This window comes from Plecotus auritus (assembly GCF_963455305.1).
Source record: "Plecotus auritus genome assembly, chromosome: 5".
Lineage (NCBI taxonomy): Eukaryota > Metazoa > Chordata > Mammalia > Chiroptera > Vespertilionidae > Plecotus > Plecotus auritus.
The window spans coordinates 7,579,745-7,604,677 of NC_137776.1; the positions used below are offsets into that span (position 1 = coordinate 7,579,745).

At 37.2% G+C, this 24,933-nt stretch overlaps 1 protein-coding gene across 5 annotated transcripts in view; it reads right to left on the reverse strand.

Annotated features, from left to right (window-relative positions):
- Positions 1–1,455: 1,455 nt before the first annotated feature.
- Positions 1,456–24,933, reverse strand: part of SF3B1 (splicing factor 3b subunit 1) — a 33,766-nt gene continuing 10,288 nt past the window's right edge. Inside the window, exons 3-25 of one of the 5 annotated variants that reach the window (XM_080670817.1) lie at positions 24,653–24,757; positions 23,918–24,032; positions 22,013–22,092; positions 20,924–21,094; positions 17,899–18,136; positions 16,413–16,625; positions 16,179–16,300; positions 14,749–14,946; positions 14,547–14,648; positions 13,958–14,137; positions 13,093–13,179; positions 12,690–12,960; positions 12,268–12,413; positions 12,030–12,176; positions 11,798–11,923; positions 11,122–11,343; positions 10,745–10,927; positions 10,548–10,659; positions 9,023–9,143; positions 8,572–8,703; positions 6,899–7,171; positions 4,107–4,323; positions 1,456–3,837 (exon numbers count right to left, since the gene is read on the reverse strand). In XM_080670817.1, the coding sequence (XP_080526943.1) occupies positions 3,679–3,837; positions 4,107–4,323; positions 6,899–7,171; positions 8,572–8,703; positions 9,023–9,143; positions 10,548–10,659; positions 10,745–10,927; positions 11,122–11,343; positions 11,798–11,923; positions 12,030–12,176; positions 12,268–12,413; positions 12,690–12,960; positions 13,093–13,179; positions 13,958–14,137; positions 14,547–14,648; positions 14,749–14,946; positions 16,179–16,300; positions 16,413–16,625; positions 17,899–18,136; positions 20,924–21,094; positions 22,013–22,092; positions 23,918–24,032; positions 24,653–24,757 (3,720 nt within the window). In that variant the 3' untranslated portion in view covers positions 1,456–3,678. Of the gene's footprint in view, positions 3,838–4,106; positions 4,324–6,898; positions 7,172–8,571; positions 8,704–9,022; positions 9,144–10,547; positions 10,660–10,744; positions 10,928–11,121; positions 11,344–11,797; positions 11,924–12,029; positions 12,177–12,267; positions 12,414–12,689; positions 12,961–13,092; positions 13,180–13,957; positions 14,138–14,546; positions 14,649–14,748; positions 14,947–16,178; positions 16,301–16,412; positions 16,626–17,898; positions 18,137–20,923; positions 21,095–22,012; positions 22,093–22,395; positions 23,723–23,917; positions 24,033–24,652; positions 24,758–24,933 lie in introns of those variants that run through there. The other 4 variants (XM_080670816.1, XR_013960719.1, XR_013960718.1 and 1 more) reach the window with 4 other exon arrangements.

A 24,933-nucleotide genomic window follows, 5' to 3' on the forward strand; every position in this document is an offset into this window, starting at 1 on the left:
GAGCATTGGCCTTCAGACTGAAGGGTCCCGGGTTCAATTCCAGTCAAGGGCACATGCCTGGGTTGCGGGTCGATCCCCAGTAAGGAGCATGCAGGAGGCAGCCAATCAATGATTGTCTCTCATCATTGATGTTTCTATCTTTCCCTTCCTCTCTCAAATCAATAAATTTAAAAATAATTTTTAAAACTTAAGTTTTTCCAGCATGAACACTAGAAATGTCCCTGGCCTATGCCAGAAGCTAATTCCAGCATGTCATAAATGCAAGAAGTTTCATCAAAAGGTTGGTAAAACCTTGAGGGTTGCCTGCTGGAAATGGCTAAGGGCATTTCCCCACACCTAAAGATTTGCATAGATGATTGCTTGCTGCCAGAGCCTGAGGACATTTCAATCTACATGTTATTGCCTTCTACTGGCCAAACACCTGAACAGCCATAGGCAGTTCCCCCAATCTGACAATGGATTCTGTATACTAAACCTTGGCCTTTGATGTGTAGATCTACTTTCCTTTAGGACAATTTGTGTTAATAAAAAGGGGTCCAGAGGACTTGGTTTCTTTAGCTAAGTCTTCTCTGGCTCCCCAAAACGCCTTCCAAAATTATGTTTCGTCTCTGGACTCTTAAGAATTTACAGCAGCCCCTTCTCCAGATTCCTGAACCCTTTCTAGATGCTGGAACAAGACCCTCGGCAAGCCTACACTTGTTACTTACTCCCTCCTGCCTATAAATCCCCTTGACTGCCCTGCAAATCATTACACTTTGTGGCTTCCTATCCACACCCTTTTAAGGAGAAAGGGTCTCTGCCCTGCCTGTCCTCCTCCAGCCATACCACACCCCCTCCCAGAGAACCCAGCCACCCTCTGCTGCCGCCCCCGCGCTGGCTCCTGCAGAGGCAGCGATGAACACATTTTCAACTTGCTTTCCCTGGGACTGATGCAGAGCTTTACCCAAGGTGTGTGTCTTCAGTGTTTGTGAAATCGTATTTCTAGTTACTTCCTAGGCAGCACCGTCTAAATGATATGCTCTAATTTTACCCATCCTGAGTCCTGCTTCAGCAATCCTCTCCCTTAAGGCAGTTATCTGGAGCCATGCTTGGCAGTCACAGCTGGTGTGGGGATGCTACTGGCATCTAGTGGGTAAAGACCAGCGATGCTGCTCCACACCCTGCAATGCCCAAGACGGCACTCCCCAGTGAAGATTTATCTGGCCCAAATGTCGATAATGCCAAGGTTGAAAAACCCTGCGCTGTCGTTTCTGCTTCTTTTAACCTTTTGGGATTTAAAAGGCATTAGAAACCTATATGGCTGCAATTTTTTCAGTTTCTTATTTGGTTTTTCAACTTTTAAGTTCCCTTGTTTGGAAAAACAACCCGAAGAGGTATTATTAAAACGGCACAACCACAACAGAGTGTAGTTCGACAGTAACAGAGTCCACTACAATAAAAAACTGGTCTAAAGACTTTAGATATAATAAGTTTATTCATTTGGTGGTACGTGATGCTCACATGGCACCATACAACAAATTTTAAAAATACAATATGAAAAAAATTGAACAGCCGAAGAGACCAATTCCATTCGAGGGCCTACAGAAAAACCAACAAAAGCCCACAGAAAGACCCACCCACGGTTCCCTTAAGAACATTAATTTCTTCCTGTTTAAGTTTGGCTTTAAGACACACCAAAAGAAAGTGCAAAAGGAAGTTTCTGAAAGATAAACTTCACATAGCGTCTTTCACGTATCACAAAATGCTTTCGTTATTCAACAAGCATGTAAAATAATGCAGTATCTGTGAGCCTCTATTTGGTCCCAACTATGAAGGTCGTAGCCTTCAGTATTTCCTTCATCTCTGTCCTCAAACTATTTGCATCAGTAAAAAGTCACTTAAGGTGGCTAGTAGTCTCTTTTGCTCCACAGTGCCTCTGTCCACAAAGCATTGATATTTTCCATAAAAACGTGGGTCCAAGCAAACTGAAGTTATAGAAGTACTTGACGTGAAAATACAACTAAATTCCCCCAAGACTTATTTAAAATCAAATTTTGGCTTGGAAATCTAATTGTGTTCTTTCATTTTCATGATTACTAATTACCGAAAGCCATCTGTCAGAAACTATAGAGAACAGCAAGATTTCAAGTTGCAAAAACTTCTTAGAAAAAATGATTTTGGAAATTGTGGTTTAGTACATACTGACCTGTTGTCACAAAGTTATTTTCTACAAGGAACATAAGAAGTTACAAATTCTTCCTGGAGAGTCAACTAACGCTCAGTATTGATTTTGTAAGTCAGCCAATTACCAGCTGTTTCTCGTGGAAGCCTTCAAAGCAGGGGTCCTGGGCGTTAGCAGGTCAAGGAACAAACCTCCTAGTCCCGGTGCGATTCTACTTACAGTGGCAGTCTCCTACGCATGTGCTGCTGCTGCAGAGTCTTAGTTCCCCTTAAGAGTTCACAGAAGGGCTAGCATAGGGAGACAAAACAGAACAGCCATGGGTAGAAAAGGACTAAAGCCAGGAAATTAGGAAAAGCTAAAAATATACTTAAAATACTTGCCAAAAAACACTAATTATTGCCTAAATGCTTGGTTCCTCTAGACCTTCATGGCATTTCAGTTTATGCTTGACCTCTATACACCAATTTATCTAAATTACTAAATGCAAAACTAAGCAGACATTTCAGCTGCTGCAATTGTGTATCACAGCACGGAATACGTAACATGTACCTAGATGTCTCTCCCCTTCCCCATTAAACTGCATCCAGGGCCAGGGGCAGGTAAAGGCACCTTTGCATCCCCTACACTAAGCACAGTGGCTGGTACACAGCAGGTGCTCAGCAGGTGCTTACTGAACACATGGTTGAGCAGTGGCTTATGACATGGAAAAGAGCCCAGACTGGCTTGTTCCAGTAGCATTCCTTAGGGAGCCTCACTCCGAACAGGTAGAAAGCGGTTTTAAAAAGACACCTCCTCCCCTTCCTAAACACAGACTCATCAACAGCTGGACATGACTTGAATCACTTTCCTTAAACGTGTTCATAAAGCATTTTGAGAATTCAAGAGATGAAAGGCGCTATGTAAGTGCAAAATAATAATATTCAAGACAGTTCAGCAAAGGTGATATATTTTCTATGGTGATGGAACAATTGTGCTAATTTGAGATGAACACCCCAATAGCTACTTTCCTCATTGTCATTATCAACAGAACAATAACATTTGACAAAGACACCATATCACTTTATATAGTTTATATTCTGCTACTTTCTATAAATCAGGTGACAGGAAATGAAATTAAGCCATTTATGCTACACAAACCAATACTTTATCAAAGTTCCCGCATTTTACAAGTCATGTTCAAAAAACACACACAAGTTAGCATTTTGTACACAAATGTTTTATTTCTCAAACATTCCCTTTAAACACAAGGAATGAATTCTAAATCTTCATAAAGATGAATTAAAAATGAAATCCCTCCAGAATAGTGTGTGTAGTCCCTGTGTTCTTGGTCACTACTGGCATTTACTGTTTAACATCAACAACAAAGACAGGTTATTTAAAAATCATGCTACTGGATGTCTAGCTCTTCCTCTAGGACCAGTTTTATGCTCATCTGCAATGTTTACAAGTGTACATCACCAAGTCAAAGCAAGTATAAGGTGTGAAATAGCTGTGCATTAAACACAAAATAAACAAAATTATAAGATATAGTCAAGTTCATAACGAATATAGGTGTTCTTATCGTCATTGTAGATTCTTGGGTAATGTGCTATGAGAGCATCCTGTGAACCAATGTAGATGGAGTTGTAAATTTTCCAATACACATCTCTGACCTTCCGAGCTGGGTGAAACAAACCCTAGAATAATTAAAAGATTCATTATTTCAATTTTCAAAGAACATACACAACCTTAACACAACAAACCATAAATACATGATTCCAAACATTTCCCTTTAAGACAGAACTGCACAAAACTGCAGTGAGCAAAGACTAAAATCTAATTCCCCCTTCCCCACAACTGTTGTCCCATTTGGCACAATGTACCCTATTAAAAATTAGGAACAGTGACTTAAATCAACTAAATTACTTTTTTCATTTGAGTAATCTTTTTAAAATCTTTAACCTACCTGTAAACAATACTGCAACATTCTACATGGTCCAATAGCAACTCTCAAGCCCTCCAGGGCTCCCATAACTGCCTGAATCACATGGGGAGATGTCTCAAACACATTGGGCCATACATAGTTCAACAAGTGATTCAGCGAATCCTCACAACCAAATCCATAAACCCCCAGGGACATGTGTTGCACCACCGCACTAGCCGTCTGTCTGTGTACAAGGTCTCTGCAATGGAAAAAAGCTCTTTGTTAGATACAGTCGTTTTACTGCAAGTATTCACCAGCCCATTAGAAACTAACTGAAGTTCAGTGCATGGAAGAGAGTGCTCCTCACACCTGACATCTGATATGGAAAGCTTTTAGAGTGACCAATGGTTCTACTTGAGAACTTCTAACAACTCAAATCTCACCAAGGCTTAAAAATAAGCCATTATTTTCTAACAGACCTTTGAAAAGAGTAAGACTGTGAGAGCCTTGTGCAGTGTACATTTTAGTATGCTACTAAATGAATAACAGTAATATCTCATCTTAAACTCTACAAATAGAAAATCTTTAAAAGTAATTCAATACTGGGATAAAATAGGTAACAAAATTAAAATCAAATTCCTGACACCTCATATGTTTTAAGTTTCATTCAAGAACGCAATTTGGTGCCCTAGCAGTTTGGCCCAGTGAATAAAGTGTGGGCTTGCAGACTGAAGGGTCCCGGGTTCAATTCCAGCCAAGGGCACATACCTCACTTGCAGACTCCTCCCCAGACTGGGCCCTGGTCAGTGTGCATGCAGGAGGCAACCAATCAATGTTTCTCTCACATCGATATTTCTCCTGTCTTTCCCTCTCTCTCAAAATCAATGGGAAAAATAACTTCAGGTAAAGATTTAAAATCCTATATAATAAAAGCCTAATATGCAAATCGACCGAACAGCAGAATGACTGGGACATAAAAATGAGTTCATGCTCTTTGCCCTCAAAGGTAGCAAGAAAGAGTATCTTAAAGATAGGAAAAAAAAAAAAAAATACTTGAACTTTGCTAGTATCCTTATTTCTTTTATCTATAATAATAAAAACATAATATGCTAATTAGACCAGATGTCCTTCTGGACAACCTTCCAGATGAAGCTAGAGCTGTGAGGGCTGAGGCAGGCCTCTGTGGCTGGAACTGACTGGCAGGCTGTGGCAGGTGAGCGGGGCCTCCCTCTGGGAGGGAAACCCGGGTCCTGAGTGCCAGAAGGAAGCTGGTGCTGGCAGCCAGGGAAAGGAAGGCCTACTCTTGCACAAATTTTGTGCAATTGGGCCTCTAGTCTACTATAATAATCTTACTAATAAAAGCCTAGGCCCTAACCGGTTTGGCTCGGTGGATAGAGCATCGGCCTGCGGACTGAAAAGTCCCAGGTTCAATTCTGGTCAAGGGCATGTACCTTCCTTGCAGGCACATCCCCAGTAGGGGGTATGCAGGAGGCAGCTGATTGATGTTTCTCTCATCGATGTTTCTAACTCTCTATGCCTCTCACTTCCTCTCTGTAAAAAAAAATGAAGAAAATATATTTTTTTAAAAAGCCTACGTGGTCCTCATGCCATGATGCCCTCACACCATCACAAGATGGCTGCACACACAGCAGAGGCGGGGCCTGGCAGCCACTCCGCACAGCCTCCGCCGGGGTTCCCTTGGCCCCGCTGAGACAGGACCCCGGCTCCGGCCTACCTCTTTGGGGCAATCCATCAAGGAGCTCCGGATGGGTCAGCGGGGCCTTACCTCTCTGGGCGATCCATCGCGGGGCTCCCGCACTGTGAGAGGGCACAAGCCAGGCTGGAGACCACTGCCCCCCACCAGTGTATGAATTTCATGCACTGGGCCTCTCGTGTTTAATATATTAAGCTTCATACATAGCAAGGCAGTATTCCTCATTAATAGATTTCCCAACTATTTTTCCTTTTCACTTAGTAATTTTCTACAACTTTGTCACCCCTCCACATGATTTTTAACTGCAGTCACATATCAGTGAATAGTGAATGCACTCTGACGCGCAGACACATCTCACTGAAGAATATGGAGTTAAGTATGATTTACTCCTACTTTACTAGCTCCAGCTGGGCAGGCTTACAAAGAACATGATTCTTATTCTGTCCCCAGGCCTTGCAAGTTACTTGTGGTAACTTATTGAGTCTGTTAAGTCTCCCTTTCGTAAGATCATTAACAAGTAACTTGAATTTGTAAACAAGTAACTAAATGAATGAGCTCTAATTTGAGTAACTTATTTTTCCTGAAAAATACTGGCAGTGAAACAGTCCCTTACTACTTAGACCTTAAACTTTTCCTTACATGTCATTTTTGTGTTTAAAAACTATGTTAGTCCTAGATGGTTAAAGGTACCAGGAATCTACTGTCAAATAACTCAAGCAGTAGTGTATCAGTGGTCACCATCTGAATAATTTGGGGCATACAATGGGAACAGTGTGGCTCTGGCCAGCTATGTTCAGTAGTTCAAAAGACTAACAGAAATCTTTGCTTCATCTGCAATAACAAAAGCTAAAAAGATCGGGTCTCTGCCACACCAATAAGGCCATGCTCCTTCTCCTCTAATTATTACGACCAGTTAATTTTTGAAACAAAAGTTGATCAATTGCTGGTTTTCAAAATGTTTTCAGTCTAACATATGAAAGGGAAGGGGGTCCTTGCAGCATTTATATTACTTGAAGATAACAATAGTCATATTTACAGTTTCATTCAGGGGAGCATTCCCCTTTAACACATCATGACAAACAGGTCACATATTTTCTTGCACTTCATTCAAGTCACTTACCTATCCATTAAAGCATCTTCAAGTAATGGTGTTACAGCGTAAATGTAGTCCTTTCCCATTTCACCGATATATTCGAACAAGAAGGAGAGTGACTTTAACACTCCGTTTTGAACATTGAGTTCAGGAACTCTGTATTCATTCATTAAGGCAGGGAGCACTGTGAAGGGTGAACACGTTTCAGCGACAATAGCTATTGCTACAGTGGTACAAACTCTGTTCTGCCTTTCCTGAACTTTGAGGTTGTTTAAAAGTGTAGCCAACACATCATGAGGGCTGAAAAAAATAAATGTCAGCAAATGTTAGATTACAGGTCAAAACTTTTTTTTAGAGGGAGAAGAAAAATGCAAAGAAATGAAACTGTGGTAAGTAATCACTGGGAACTCAGTAATTTTATAATAAAACATAATACTTTAAAGTCACTGGCACTGTTTCTACTTAAGAACTTCATTTAAATTAAAATGTCCCGTTTTCAAGAAAAATTCAAATGTATTCACTTTCAAATGTAATTTTGAGTCTTTAGTAAATTTCTTGAAATATAAAAAAATTCCATTCCACGTTCAGATTGATTATTTGAGTGTTCAAACCACGGACACTGGAGTAAGGCAACCTTACAGTAAGAGCCACACTGAGGCCTCCCATGGCACAACACACAGCATCTTCCCTTTCTATCTTCCCCCCAAACACATTCACTGTAAGCATCCTCCTCCTTTAAGCGTTATTCTACCTCAAGCTTAACACGTTGAGCGCCCAGCCTCTTTAGTCTTCTGGACAGAAAGTGTAATGTGTTAAAGGGACATAGGGGCTAAACATTAGCACAACAGGTATTCATTGCAAATTTCTTGACTACATTAACGCTAAGTAAATATAGTGTTGCCAAAAGGGGGGTGGTGGAAGACTTCATCTGATTAATATGACTTTAGCTATGTTTTATTGCTTGAAAATATTTTGTTACTAACAAGCCACATGGTACATGTAGTACCTCATTTTTCTCCAGTGACTGTAGTTTGGTTCTGACAAAAATGGAAGCAAATAACCTTAGATTTATTAATAAAATAGCTATAATTCAGTTGTCTGTGGATTAATTTTTAAAGATATTTTAAAAACACTAACATGAGCCCTGAATTATGCTGATTTTTAAATTAAGAATGGGCCCTTAATATTTCAAGCAAAAAAGCACCAACAAAAATTTGAAATTATTTTGAGAGTTGTAGTTTCCCTCTCTGAAAATAACTGATTAAATTAAAACCTCCCACCTGTTTTAACTCAATTTAAAATTTCAATAACTGAAGGTTAGTGGTTAAATGAAGTACTTTCACAACTGCATTACTCACATTATGCCTTAAAAGAAATTTCTACAGAAATAGAAGCATTTTTTCAACATCACCAAAATACATACATACATACATACATACATGGATGCCCTGGCTGGTTTTGCTCAACGGTTAGAGCGTTGGCCCACAGACCGAAGGGTCAAGGGTTCGATTCTGGGCCCTGAGTCAGGGGTGTGAGGGAGGCAACCAATTGATGTGTCCCTCTCACATTGATGTTTCTCTTTCTCTATCTCCCCACTCCTCCTTCCCTTTCACTCTCTCTAAAAACAAACAGAAAAATATCCTTGGGTGAGGATTAAGAATATATATATACACACATATATGGAAGTAAATAGTACTCACCCGATGGCCTTTGCAATATAACCAAATGTGTTGACTGTGGCTCTACGAATAGCTTTTTTGTGAGCTTTTAAGAGCTCCAAAAGCTCAAAGCAAATCCTCATCCACTCCCTTGCTGACACATATTCAGCTCCCCTAAAAAAAAAAAAAAAAAAGTTAAATTTTTGTGACAGTAAGCCTTAAAAGGTAAATTTACAAATCCAGTTCTCAAAACACAATTACCAACTCACTTTAAGCATTAAATAAAAAATTATTACTCTTCAGAGAGGATTATTGTCTTAAAACTATATTGCTAACCCCGCAGTACCATCTAAATTGAAATTTCACTGAAAATATTAATACTGATAACCTAACCATATATACTTACATTAGCAATGTTACGCAAACTTGCAAAGTAAATAACGTGTTTAACTATGAAAACCAATAATGCCTATAAAAATGTTTAATCTCTCACCTGTCAGCAATACGCCCAACAAGATCAATGCAATTCTCCTGTACTTTTTCATGCCTGTTCTTTAAGATGGGAGTGAGTCTAGGCAGCAGATCTTTAATTGGTGGAGTCATCTTATGCATGCCTATTCAATAGAGCCAACACACTGTCAATTAACATCTGAAACGCAATCTCTGTTCTTTTTACCTTTTACTTGGCAATATAATGTATGTGACCAGGAATAAATATAAACTTACAGCTGCCTATGAAAAGAAAAAGGCCCAGATTCTGACCAGACTTAGAATTGTCATTAACTCTTTATTAACAATTTCTGATTATGCATAGAAATGAAAGAAATTAGTGGTGATTTAAAGAATGATGGATATTCAACAACAAAAAAAGTTTTATTTGGTTCTGAAATGTATTTTGTGCACTGACATTTAAATATGGGGACGGCTTATGTTCTGGCCATACACAATGTAAGCCAGAAGTAGACATGTAAATTAAAGCAAAATTTTCCAGAAAGGGCCCCCTTACCCTTTAACTGCAAAACAAACAGATCTCCAGTCTCCCTGCAATGCAGGGCACACCTGGATGGTATTTACACCTACGAAGAGAAAAAAAAGGAGGCAGCTGGCAGGGGCTCCTGCTTTAACTAAAATTGCTTGCTCTGATTCTCTCTCCATGGCCTTTCCCATATTTCCCTTACCCACAATGTGGTTAACAACTCCCTGCAAACTAGAGCCCCACAAGTGGCCAAGTATACCTTTAAGTATAGGACAAGACTGAACTGGGGATTGTATGGAAGTGCAATAGTTGAAAGATGTCCTATATTGCATAAAAACCCTTTCCTAAAAGGAAACAGTGGCTGTCACAGCCAGCAATCTTAACTTCCTGCTAGGTTATTTATGCCCTACAGAAGTTACTTTTGCAATAGTCATATTCAATTACAATGAAGGATTAAACACAAAAGACCATTTATTTCATCATACTGAACTTAAAAAATAAAATACCCAAAAGTAAATGTAATATACTAGGTTTTAGTTTGGGTTAGAAAACTGAATGGTTTTAAAGAGTTGGATATAAATAAAAATAAGATAAACAACTTGAACAATTCACTTTTCTCCCTGGTTATGCATATCTATTTAATACCTCACACTTGAAAGAAAGCAGAAAAAACTGCCATCAGCACTTATTAATTTAAGGTTGAATAGATATATACTTCATCCAAAAATTAAATTAAAACTTCAGCGTTGTCCTCCTGCTCCCAAATATATTTCAGGCAAGACACTTTTTGAGCTGTGACTACCCCCACCTCTCCTGCAGTTCCTAAACTTGCCTGCTTTTCTAAGTAAAATATAAATGGGTTTGGGAGATAAGACTATTGTGACATCACCCCCTGACTTAACTATCATTTTGAAGTGCTTTAAAAAAAGGTACCTGAAATCATTACTCAACTCCCAAGTATGATTCAGTAATTTACTTAAAAAATAAAAGAAAGTTAAAAACCAAAACAAGAAAATTCTTACATGATCAGCAAATTCCATACCTATTACATTTACAATGGCCTTCAGGGCTCCAAGAATGCTGCCCAATACTTCAGGGTACTCTTCACCCAAATACTCATACAAAACAACACCCAAGTGCCCCATCAGTTTTTCCTGTAATAAAGAAAATAATGTTAAAAGGTTACTATTCACATTAAACTACATGGTGAAGAAATAAGAATCTGACATAAAAGTTTACCTCTTGGCAAGTCTTCATAACAACAGCAGTTCGAGAGATCAAGTCAGCTGCCTGTTGCCTAACTTTTGCAGATTTGTTATTTAAACGCCACAAAACTGTACCACAGATCTGAGGCAAGTAAGGTTTCACCCGTTTGCCAAGAGCATTGACCACTGTGCCAAACCCGTTCAACATTACCGAGTCCTAAAAAAAAAAAAATAAACAAAATGAAATCTAAAAATTTGAGGTAGAATGTTTCCACATAGCTAACTGAAAGAGAACATGAACACTTAAAAATTATTTCAAATTCAATTACTCTTTAGTTATGTGCTGGTAAATAACATGCTTTTTTTATAGTATGAAAGTCAGTGGCAACTTGTCCTAATTAGTATCATTACCTCTGTAGTCTGTTCTTGAAAAGCATAAAGAATGCCATCAATCAGTTGTTCTTCAAGTTTGTGATCAATATCTGCTGCTCCCAAGTTGCCCATAATCTTCTCAATTGTTTCCATTACCATTTTTCTGTACTGTTCAGCTTCATCTTTCAGATCATCCACGATCCTGGATATAATTTCTGCTGCTCCTACTTTGTTAGCCAACTCCACAGTAGTATCAACTAACTAAAGGGGGGGGCGGGGGGAGAGACATTGAATTTATTGTTCTTCAAAGGAAATAGACAACATGAAAAGCAAAAATTCTAAAAATACTATTCAGCTAGTGAGCATGCTGAGAACCATCAACTTCTATTTCTAAACCTTTAAGAGAAAGATAACCACAGTAATTTACACTTGAGTCTAAGTCAAGGCGATTTAAGGTAAGATTACGTTAATGTTCCCCCAGCCAGACCAAGCATTTCGTTAACCAGACAAAGACATCAATTCATAGTTGGCTTATGTACACTAGAATGCACCATCAATATGGAAGTTAACCGGACTAAAACCCATCTCCTTTCACAATCAAGCACATACAAACTATGAGGTAATCAGGGCAAAAAAATAATATGTAACATGCATTCAAACAAAATATTAAGTCAGTTGAAAGGATTTTATTTTTTTTTTAATAATCAAAGCTTACCTGTCGATAATTTCTTCTATCTAAAGCCATTCTGTGTTGCCAGAAGTGTTTAAAAAAGGGAGGAAGAATCTCTGTTTTAATGTAGTTTGCTTCTACACCATCTGTTCCACAGCACTGCTTTACCACCTAAAAGGTTAAAAAACAATTAACTGTAAACACAGTCCTGGTTTAATTTGTAAGTTTTTAAAAAATGCTTTAAAACTCTCTAACAACAACAATTTGGGACAATTACCTTCAGCACAATTTTCTTCATTTCTTCATCAGGAGACTGGAATTCTCGGATAAGGATTAACATCACTTCTCTAGTATAGTAGTTGGCATATTCTGCATCCATGAGAGGAATAAGATACCCAATAGCCTTTAAGAAGGCAGCCAGACCCTATTTTAAAATAAACATGTACTTAGTAAATCGGATTTACGTTGCCTTAGCTTCAATGAGTAGGAAGAAGAAATCTAATTGGTGGATCTACCTTTCCTCTGTGCTGGCGGATACCCTTCCATAGAGGCTTTAACACAGAATCAAAAGATTCGATACCGTAAGGAGTTGCTGCTTCAGCCAAGGCAGCAATGGCCAAAGCACTGATGGTCCGAACTTTCTGCTGCTCATCCACAAGACCTATAAAACCAAATACATGTTTTAACTAAGCAACAACGTTACTTAATTTCCACATAACCTAGCAATAAACCTAACTGCAGAATCTGTTCACTTTAGATAAAATTAGGCAAAAGCCATAATAACCTGCAGCCTATTAGCAGATAAATATTATAAATCCCATTATAAACTTTATGGTGTTGGTGCAGTTAAAGCCCTTCCATTTATCAATCCAAATCAGGAATCCCAAATTTAGGACACCTGTCTTATAAAGATAGACAAATTTATATAACCACTTACCGTGTTCAATGATTTCAACTAAACTTCTGAGATGTGGTAAGATGGCACAGCCCATAAGAATAGCTATCTGCTGTACAATCTTAATACCAGTGTGTCTTGCTTGCCAGGACTTCTTGCTTTTGCACACAGCTTTTAAGAAGGGCAACAGTGAAGGAATGCCCAGGGCAGAAGCTACAACAGCAAAAGCTCTAGCTGTTGTGTTACGAACATATTCATCCATATTATCTATATCGGGTCTCATGGTAGAGATCATAGTAGCCAGACCAGCAGCCTAAAAGGTAAAAAAAAAAAAAAAAAAAGATAGTCATGAGTAGATAACATTAACCCTCAACACTTCTTTGCAAATCAAATAATCCCATCAACAGATACAAAACTTTCTTCTCTAGAAATATAATGCAAATACCTTTGCCAAATTAGAGATAATCTCTCGGCCTTCCACTCTAGCATAGTAATCTTCATCAATCAGCAATGGTTCAATGACCACAAGGATCTGAAAAAGAGAAGGAGCTGAATTTCTACACCAATTACCAATGCCACCCTTGTAATAGAATTAAATACATTTAGGAAAATTTATTAAAGCATGTAATTTATGTAATCTAAAATCACAAGTATATAAAACTCATTTTACTAGAAAATTTATTTTGTTTTTTTAAAAAATCATACATCTGCACGTTTTAATTCTACTGGTTTCAGAGAGAGGAAGGGAGGAGGAGAGAGAGAAACATCAATGATGAGAGAATCACTGATCGGCTGCCTGCCCCCTACTGGGGGAGATGATCGTGACCTCCTGGTTCACGGGTCAGTGCTCAATCACTGAGCACATGGGCTGGGCTGCAATTTAGAATTCTAATCCATAACTGCCACAAGCAAAAACAAATGGTTAACACTAAAAGCCATGCTATAGAAACCAATTTTCTCACCCTAATCTAATAGCAATCAAGCAAATGAAAAAAGTGAGTAGTAGTATGAATCCATGTTAGTAAAGAGGGCAAAATGTTACGTCTTATCTATACACATATTTTTATATGTGTGATGCATGCTTGTGAAAAGAAAAATGTCGGGAAGACATGTAAATTGGACATTGATAACTCTGTCTTGCAAGCCAGTAAAATTTCCCTTTTTATTGTGAATGTATAGCATTAGCTATTGCTTTTTAAAGAAATTTTAAATTGCACAAATACATGTAAGTTAGTAAAAGAAAAAATTCATTAATTCCTTTCATATTAAAAAAATCAAACCACTAGAAACACTACTTGAGAATAACAAACCTTATGCACATATGGTCGAACTAAGTCATCAAGTTTGTATAATATTCTATCAATAACTTTGACAAGTAAATGACGTTCTTGATCCTCAAGTGTAGGAGACATCAGTAGAGGAAGAATCTGATTAAACAAAGGACCAGCTCCAAATTCACGAGCTTTATCAGTAATCTGACGCAATGCAGCCTGGGGGAGAAAAAGAATAAAAGGTGTTTCAAGTGTGAATTCCTATGACAGAAGTTCAATGTTTCAGTTAATAAAGGGTAACAGAACAATGGAGCCACTGGAGTTATAAAATTCCTTAATCTCCCTGTAAAAGATTGCCAATCTTCAAGCCATATAGGATACTATTACAATTCCTCACATAATCCCACTAATTTCCTTGAGTCTTCAGCATGTTTTAAATGCCTTGATAAAAAGAAAGAATCTAATTTTTCAGTATCTCTATTAGCATAAAATTCCTTGATTAAAAAGCAAGGTCCTTCTTATTACATACCTTTATTTCACTCATACTATGCCCATTGTAAAGCTGAAGAGAGAAATACATTTCTAAACATAAACTTGTAAGATGATGACTTAATGAACTGGCACTTACCTTTCTCATTGGAGGTGTACCATTCTTAATTTTTAAAAGCAGTTTCATTATTTTTCTCTCTTTTTGCTCTTCTGGACTAAGTGTTGATTCATCAACATCAACCTAATACAGTAAAAAGAAAGTAATTTAAAGATGGACTGAGATATTATGACTTGAAATCCCTAAATAAAGGTATTATTTTATTTCTACTATTATCACTTACCAAAAGTTTATCAAAGTACTGAATATCGTCAGGTTTTAAAAAGGGAAGATTTCCAGATGGCTGGTCGTTGACACTTTTCATAGTTCTATCTTCAGTTTGCATGTGGAAACCAGTCATGCCACCCAAAGGTGTTGGAGTGGCCGTGAGCTTTCGAGCTGGAGTTCGAATAGGAACATAACCAGCTGGAGGAGGAAGTACCTAAGATAGTTAAAAAGACAGTTTAGGATTTTCTTGACAAACCAAAGATGAATTAACAACATTTGCACTTAAAAAATATTTTACAGTTTATTAGCTAGGAAGCTTTTTGCTTGGAGATAGGAATTACTACTATCGATCCCATTTCTCTATCTTGACTGTAAGTTTAAAATATATATGACAAATATTCATATTTCTCATCTGTTAATAAGATTTAAGTATATTAGGACTGTGGGAAATTTAGGAAAATGAAGCATATTATAAAATTCTGACCACTCTCAAACATTAACATATATAAACATGTTGGTTTTAAAATAAAAATCATCACACCAAAAATCAAGTCTTAAATATTTAAGTCGCTTTACAGAAATCAATGCATGCAAACTAAAAACATTTACCAAAGCCTTGTAAAATACACACCATTTGAATAAGTCAAAGAAATTTCACTGAAGATTCACTAAAGAGGATTTTCCCCCCTCCTGTTTCTATAAAGGAAATCAATGACTGCAACTGACAACATAGGTAGTCAACACAGGTGCAGAATATGTCTACACCTACTTTATGTGGAGACTACAAAACGTTATAAAGCAGAAATTCGTAATACTTAAACACCTTAAAACAAACCTAATAAGGGGAAAAATACATTATAAACTGTTAAAAAGCAATGGGCATTGGCAGAAAAGGCTCCGAAAAGGCCATAAATGATGTAGGTTCCAGCCCTGGTTATGACACCATCTACATGCACAGACTGTCTTCAGACTAGCAAATGGTGATCCTTGAGCCCCAGGGACCTAGAACTTCAAATTGCTATGGTAAAGAGAGAATATTCTGTGTTCACTGGCAATCCATGAACTTGTTAAATACACAAAATCTTGTGAGGCACTAAGTTAAATAATGCTAACCAATGTGAGCTTAATCCTGGGCTCACTAATAAACTGAAGCAGCAAGCTATCCCATATCCCCAAAGCAGCACTTCTCAAAGTATATGGTCCTAGAAGTCCATGAGATTTCTCACCTTCCAAAAGTAATAAAAAGTTCCATGTAATTTATTTTCACTCCTATTACTTTTTGGAACTGAAATATACTTGGAAACAGCTGAAAGAATATAATGGTATTAAGAGGTTTAGACAAGGCCAGTGCAAACTTGACCTGTAAATTTCTTGAAAAAAATACTTAAAATAAAATTCCTATTTTATATCCTAAAAACCATCACATTCATATTCCATGTTATTTACCTTATATCCTTCTGGAAACATAGCATCTAATTCTTCATCAGAAAGTGGGCGATTTCTCTCATCAATTTCTCTCTCCCAACGCCAAGCCTGAAGCTGTTCAGGAGTCATACTCATTATGTGACCTACCAGAAAAGCAAACTTCTGTAACAATCCGTAGTATAAATAGAACAATCCATAGTATAAATACTTACCACTCCGTGGGTCCTTGGATATGAGACAGCTACGAGTTTTTACCTGGAGTAGGGGTAGCCATGTTCATGGCTGGTGTGCCAATGGGTGTTTTCCCAGGGGTCAGAACAGGAGTGCTTCCACCCATCTGACTAGCTGGTGTTTCATCCCAACGGGATTTTCTTTTACTGGCTCCAGGAGTGGGTGTTTCACCAATTGAATCTCCACCTCGATCTGTTCGTGGCGTCTCAGCCCATCCACTTCCATGCCCAGGAGTATCTTTAAAAAAAAAAAAAAGCGTTTATGTCTAAAGTTTTAACCACTGTCAAAAATTTACTTTTTATTCTCAAACAGCTAACATACTCAAACTGATCAATTTCAAAAGCAGGATATTCCTAAAATGCAGGCCCATTTTAGGTTTAAATGTTTCATATTTATCCTCCCCCTTCACTATTTTTTGTTCCTTTTCCACTGACTACAGAAACAATACCTAGCAAACATTAAGGAATGGGAAAACAAAGTATTTCTTTAACCACCCTTAATAGAACAACCAGAGACAGCCACTCTGTCTCAAGTCACTTTTCATTTCCCCATACAGCTGAGATATACAGCTGAGCTTGTTCTCTATGTACAATTCTATACTTCTTTCATCCATTACATGGCAAGTTCTCTCCCGTATCATTAAATATTCTGCAAATAAATTTTTTAAAAATATTTTTATTGATTTCAGAGAGGAAAATAGAGGGAGAGAGTGATAGAAACATCAACGATGAGAATCATTGACTGGCTGCCTTCTGCACACCCCCCACTGGGGATCGAGCCTGCAACCTGGGCATGTGCCCCTGACCGGAATCAAACCCAGGACCTTTCAGTCCGCAGGCCAACGCACTATCTATTGAGCCAAACCGGCCAGGGCTGTAAATAAATTTTAATACAGCACATGTACTACAAAATATTAACTTGCCACAGCTCTCATAAACAGCTTTAAATGGTTAATATAAAAAAATAAGATTTGGGCAAATTTATAAAGACAGAAAGTAGAATAGAGTTTGAGACAAAAATGGGGAGTTATTATTTCATGGATATAGAATTTGTTTGGGATGATGAAAAAGTTCTAGAAATGAATACTGGTGATGGTTGCACAATACTGTGAATGTACTTAATGCCACTTAATTGTACACTTAAAATGTTACATATACTTTACCACAATAAAAAAAAAGGTTATGATCTACAAACTTTACTTCTTCCTAATGTTTTTCTTAAACTTTAATATCCTCAAGAAAGGAAAAGAATTAGACATGTGAGATCTGCTCAGTTCTTTTTCTAAATATTTATTGTTGAAAGTATTACATATGTCCCTTTATCCCTCCACTGACCCCCTTCTAGCCTACCCCTGCCACCCGCCCCACTGCTCAGTTATTCATCTCTCCCTAAAGCAGCAGGTTATTTGCTTGTCTAACCAGAATTAGAAAGAACAGATTTGGAGCTATAAATATACCACTCATCAAGTCAATATTTCACCCCAGCAATGCCCAGACTCCAGTAGAAGTACCTCTTTCTGTCTTGGGGGTCTCATCCCATCTGTTTTTACGAGCACTGGAAGTTGCGCCTCCATGGCCTGGTGTCGCATGGCCTGGTGTATCACCTCGTCCAGGAGTAGCAGCTCCCGCTGGTGTGTGACTTGGTGTAGGATCCCATATTTTTGAGCCCGGGGTTGCTCCAGGAGTCTCACTTCCCTTTGCACGACCTGGTGTCTCATCCCATCTTAAGGAAGGGGTATGTCCAGGGGTCTTAACAGAGCAAAAACATTTTATTTCACACACCTACACACCCTCATAAAAGTAACTAAAAAATTCCTGTTAAATTTTAAATGTGATCTCACTTATATGTGGAATCTAATGAACAAAATAAACAAAAATAGAAACAGACTCATAGATACTGAGAACAGACTGACAGCTGTCAGGGGAAGGAAGGGGGGGGCTGGGTCAACGGTATGATGATTAACAGAGGGAACGGGGGCTAAGGAAGGTAAGAAGAGGGTAAAGAGGAGATAAATGATGATAATGAAAGGAGACTGGATTTGGGGTGGTAAACACAATACAATATATAAGATGTTGTATTATAGAATTATACACTTGAAACCTATGTAACTTTAACCAATGTAACCCCAATACACACTTAAAAAATTTAACAAATGCTCTAGTTCCATTCTCTGTAATTTTTTAAATTTATTTATTTTTATTTATTTTGTTAATCCTCACCAGAGGGTATTTTTCCACTGATCTTTTATTTATGTATTTTATTATTTTTGTTAAGCCTCACCTGAGGACACTTTTCCATTGATTTTTAGGGAGTGTGGAAGACAAAGAGAAAGACATAGAGAGAAACATTGATGTGAAACTCATCGATTGGCTGCCTCTGACCAGGACCAGGGCCTGAGGAGCCTGCAACCAAGGTACATGCTGACCAGGATCGAACCCGGGACACTATGGGCCACAGGCCGACGCTCTATCCACTGAGCCAAACTGGCCAGGGGTCCACCATCTTTTAGAGAGTAAAAGAGAAACATCAATGTGAGAGAAACACATCAATTGGTTGCCTCCTGCATGGGCCCAAAATAAGGCCCGGGGCCAGGGAGAATCCTGCAACCAAGGTATGTGTCCCTGACCGGAATTAAACCCGGGACCCTTTGGTCCGCAGGCCAACGCTCTATCCCAAGTATGTCAAACATGTGGCCCACGATGAATATTTTTGTGGCTCAGCCAATATAATGGTATGTAAGAAACGTTTTAATAAAAATTTCATAACTTAATTTTTTACAATATCCTGTTATGCATAATTATTACCATGTTCGCTAATGACTGATTACTATAATCATGTTGCATTCATTTCCCTTATGCACAGGCGCACCATTTCTCTCCCCTAATACTAGCAGCGAATATTTTAACAGCCACGTCATTAGTCTTGGCCTGACTTGTTTGGTGTGCACAAAAGAAAATATTTCACTTTCGGAAAACAAGAAAAATAGGTTTTTATTTGTGTTACGCTTATTAATTTGTGCAGTTATTCAATGCCTGATAATGTTCAAGAAAAAATATTAATTTTTATTAAAATGTCCTATTACTTCATGTTAACCATGACTAATTTATTTCAGCCCCTTGTATTCAGCATGTCTCTATCGAAATAAACCTATGTTCCTACGAAAATTGAAGCTTTTGGGTTTTTTTGCAGCCCACATAAACTTAAACCTTTTTTATTTGGCCCATGTTAGCCTTTGAGCTTGACATGCTTGCTCTATCCACTGAACCAAACTAGCTAGGGTTATTCTCCATAATTAAACGTTCAAGTAGATTATCCTTCTGTTTAAAAGATACATACTTTCAAAACAGAAAAATAAATAGTACGTACTTTCTAGCAAATATGTTTATGGCTAAACACAATTTAAAGTTTTAATTTGGAGCAGTGAAGAAAGCCCTCGTTTTAAAAACACTGCATTCTAAGTATGAATCTTAGTTTTGCCATTACTAGCTCCGTGACTTTGGGAAAGGCACGAAGGTTTCTCTGTCTAGATCTGCAACCAAAGAATTTCAGTATTATATAAATAGTTCTCAAACCCATTGAATTCTCACTAAGAAATACTACTTTTGTGTTTTCCTTCATTCTGTTTACATATTTAATTAATATAAGACATTTTGGATCACGTGGGTAATTATAACTAAATATTACCACACGATTTCAATCCTTAAGATTAATTTATAGCCCTAGCTGGTTTGGTCACTGGATAGAGCATTGGTCTGCAGACTGACGGGTCCCGGGTTCAATTCCAGTCAAGGGCACATGCCTGGGTTGCGGGCTCAATCCTCAGTAGAGGACGTGCACAAGGCAGCCAATGATTCTCTCTCATCATTGATGTTTCTCTCTCTCCCTCTCCCTTCCTCTCTGAAATCAATAAAAATATATATATAAATAGATTAATTTATATTTACAATCACATTTGCATTACTCCTCTGATGCTGGCAAGATCAGTGAAAAAAAATTAGAAGTGGGTTTAAGTAATCGAAGGTTCCACGGCAACTTACATAGAGACTAAGTAGTAGGTAAGGGAGGAGAGAAGATAAGCAAGTGATAGCAAAAGAGCCTGCAGAGTACAGATAATACCATATGTAGCAACACATTAGGTGATTCAGTGTGATTTGTATTTAAATAATGATATAAATATTCTATGTTTTGTACTATACTTTTTATGTATTTGTTTTAAAATTGGATGCTCTATCCAACATTAAGAGTTCTAGCTAGCTTTGTTTGCAAACTTGCATAAATACCATAATAAATTTAAAACTCATTATTTTTCCCTTTAAAAAGATTCTATATATTACTTAGAGTTGGGAAATTTTCCATTAGGTGAGTAAAGCACATAATTTGTTCAAAATCTCAGTTGGCACCTTGATCTTTCAGAACTATAAGGAAATATATGTCTGTTTTTTAAGCCACACAGTCTTTTATGTCATGAGAGCAGACAATACATTTCATGTGAGAGAAAAAAATTACAATAGCATTAAAAAATACAATGTAACCACCTCTGCTTGATCCCAACTTGACAGCTTTTTGGGAGTGGCACCAGGAGTCTGATCAGCTGTTTGATCCCAACGCCGTTTTCGTTTCGAGGGAGGCTGGGACGCTGCTGCTCCATTGACGACTTTCAGTTCTCCAGCTTTAGCTTTTTCTGCTAGTTGTTGCCTAATTTCTCTCTGAAAATAATTGAATAATCACTGAGTATCTTTAAAATGTTTTCAATATGGTTTTGTATCATTAGTACAAACATTTCTATTTAAGGTCATGTTATTCTTCACTCACTCTCCTTCCTATGCTAGTGGTAGTCCTGCTCCTTATTTTCCCTCTCTTCTCTGTATTTCCAGTTTTATACAATGTCTTTCTGCACAATAGGTGAGCACGTACAGAATTTATAACAGAGCACCCTACTCTGTATATAGTGAAATAAATCTTCAGCCAATGGTAGAGAACTAAAATGCTTCCATTGAAAAATAGTTTTATTTGAAACTCATAAACAGCAATTCAGAATATGTAAACAAAATAGAAAAGTGGTAAAAAGTGAAAATTTTTAATTATGTTATGATTACAATTATGTAAATATTATCTATAACATCCCAACAAATGCATTTAATTTATCCTATGATTTTCAAGTGAAGTTCCATCACCTCCACTTAATTTAGACAATTTATTATATATTCATAATAAAGTTATGAAGGCTAACTACTGAAACAAAATGAAGCGATTTCTGTAAGCTAGCAGGAATTCTTCAGAATTCTCCAACCATATCCAAACTAAATTTTATGGGAGAATTACAGGTTTTTCAATGAATGATTTAACTACTTGACTTTTTCCTTACACGCTGGCTTCAGGTACACACTATCAATCCTCCCCACGGACCTATTTACTAGAAGGAACATATGTATGTATATGGCCAAGAGGCCAGGGACTAGGAAAAAAAGCTTATTAACATGGGAGGTGGTAGAATTTTGGGTAAGGTTCTTTCTCAACTTTACTTTTATTAATACTACTGAATTACTTGTTCAGCAAATAAGTCTCTCAATCTCAGATTTATTTCTAGTCTCTCACAACCATTAAAATAAAGAGCAGGTTCATACCTCTTCTTTAGTCAAATGCTGCTCTCGCATTACATCCATATAAGTTCTAGCATTCATTTTAGGATCAGGGGTCTTCCCTCCTGCAGAAAAGAACAGCAACAGGACAAGAGTACAATAAATAAACGATAATTAGGTTCAACTGATTTATCTGCCCTGCTCTAATATTACGTTATTCCATATCATTTAATTTATTTTTTTGATGGAAAACTTTAATAATTATACATCTTACTTTTTATTGAGTTTGCTGATCAATTTAACCTGTTTGAACACAAACATCTACAGCAGTTTAAAACAAGTATTTTAATGCATATAAAAGCAAAATGACAGCACAGTTTAGTCTTCAGAAGTGATGGGTTCCTGGGTTGCTAATCCGGAATACGTACACTTTCGTGCCTTTGTCTCCATCAGCAGTTCTGACTTCAAGCAGCAGAATAGAAGCCTAGAAAATTATCTCTTTACCATTAGTAACACTTTGGAAAGATATTTATATTCAAAACATTACCTGTTGCAAGCTGTTAAAATCCTATCTACAAATAACTATAACTAGATAAGTTCTCCATACAACGTTCTAAAACAGTCATAGTTTAGAAAATCTGATTTTTAAAAATATACCTATAATCTTATTCTCATGTCAGGTTACTAAAAAGGGCTTCAAGCTTTTTCTGTTGACCCAGAAACATTTTTGTCTTCTTAGAAAGTATAGATTACAAATGAAAATATATTACTTGTATATATTACTTTCTACCAGTTATTACGATGCACATAGAAGAGAAGTGGCATACAAAGAGATGTGTTAGTCTCTTGGTTCAAGTTTCAATATTTGCTTTTCAAACTTCAAAATATCTTAAAGAAGCCCAAAGAGTATATAACAAGATTCACAGAGGAACACTATGTTTTAGAAATGTGATAATTAGCTATACAGTAGTATAGCATCACAATTTAAGAAAAATAAAATAATAAAATTCTAAGACATTTCCTATGCTGAAGATCATGCCCAATTGGTAGTGTCATTCTTTCTGACACTAGCTCTGATAAGACTTCCTTTGGAATACTTTTTCACCATAATCTAGAGAGGATGTGTTGAACTGCACCCTTAAGAATGCAGACAGGACTGGCATATAGCAGTACTGCTGTAGGAAAGAAATTAAGGACAGTTAGTATGGGCCTGTGAATTCTGACATACATGTTTAAATCAATTACAATTATGCAAGTAAAAAAAGAATATCCCTACTAATTCATGCAGGCTGAAAGTCTAATTTGTAAACCTGCAGCAGAATCTCATTTTAAGAAACAGGCACCTAATGTCGATTTTGAAACTCACCTGAGGAAAGCTTCCATCAGGCTCACTATGCCCCTTGTGCTGACCTGCACACTAAAATTAGCAAAACAGACTCCAACTATTAAAAATATCAAAGCCTTTGTATACATACTTTTGTTTTCATTTTAAGTATGCTTAAAGCAAAGGAGGTGCACTTACTAAACTATATTTAGAGAAATATGAGGGGAGCTCTAATGTGAGAAAGTTTCTCAAAAGTAACAATCCTAAAATCTAGGATTTGGAATGAAAACTTTCAAGAATTTGGAAGTATTTTGACCAGAAAAACACATTTGTTCCAAGTATAGAAAGCGTACCCAAAACAAAAGAAAAAGAAAAACCTTTAACCCTTTGCGTTTCTATGGCATTGGCTCATTATTTTCTTGTCCTTCTACCTGGAAAGAAAACTTGTATTATAAAGATGAAGAATATGGCATCTTTGACTTCAACCAAATCTATACACATCTATAATAAGGGGGATTTTAAAAAAGAAAAGCAAATTCATAAGCATGCCAAAAAAAATCAAAGGGCTAAAGATAGCTTAATACAAGCAAATTCGTGAATACTAAAGAAAAGTGGGAAAGAATTACCATCTGCAAAAGGATCAAGACGCTCTGGGGAAATTATCATGGTCCGCCTGTGCTTTTTGTATTCATCTTCCCGGTCAGCGATCTTTGGAGGTCGGTGCTCAGCAAATGGATCATACTGAAAAGAGGGATGTCCAACTTAATACCCACTTTACTAAATAACCAAACAGAGTATCTTAAAACAAAAATCAAAATATTATAAAACATGTAAATGTTTAATAAATGCCTATTAATAAAAGAAGTATTCTGTTTAATTTTAGGGGTGTTAACATGAAAAAATAATATAGAAATGAAAAAAATACCCATCCATAGTTCAAGTCTTCATAAAATGATTACCTTTATAAAATTTACTAAGTATTGCCCTAGCTGGTTTGGCTCAATGGATAAAGCGTCGGCCTGCAGACTAAACGGTCCCAGGTTCGATTCCGGTCAAGGGCACATGCCCAGTTGCAGGCTTGATTCCTAGCCCTAGTCAGGGCACAGGCAGGAGGCAACCAATCGATGTGTCTCTCTGTCTCTCGTCCTCCCTTCCACTCTCTCTAAAATCAATGGAAAAATATCCTTGGGTCAGGATTTAAAAGGAAATTAGTAAGTATTATTTCTAATTTTCCCAAAATCAACTCTCCTCAAAACATTCTAATAACTTGACTCTTAAAATATATGGGCTTCCATGGGAATTGAGACAGTTTTCTTTAGCTGAGTAAACTCTGGTTTTAACAAAAACGAAAAAAAAGTCACCTGTTCTGTTGACTGTGGTATATCATTAAGCAATGCCACAGGGGCATGATATCCTGGCTTCTTCTGACCGAGCAAACTTGTAGATGATGAGTAGTCATCGTCATCCTGCAATAAAATACCACCAAAAAGCCATAAACAAAACATCAGAATTTAAAAAATTAGAAAAATTATACTAAGAGATTCAACATGAAATCAAAAGACTTACTGACAGTGTGAGGTCTAAACCCTTGTTCACAAAACTTACAAACGTGAGCTTTCAACTCAAAAAAAGTTATTAAAGA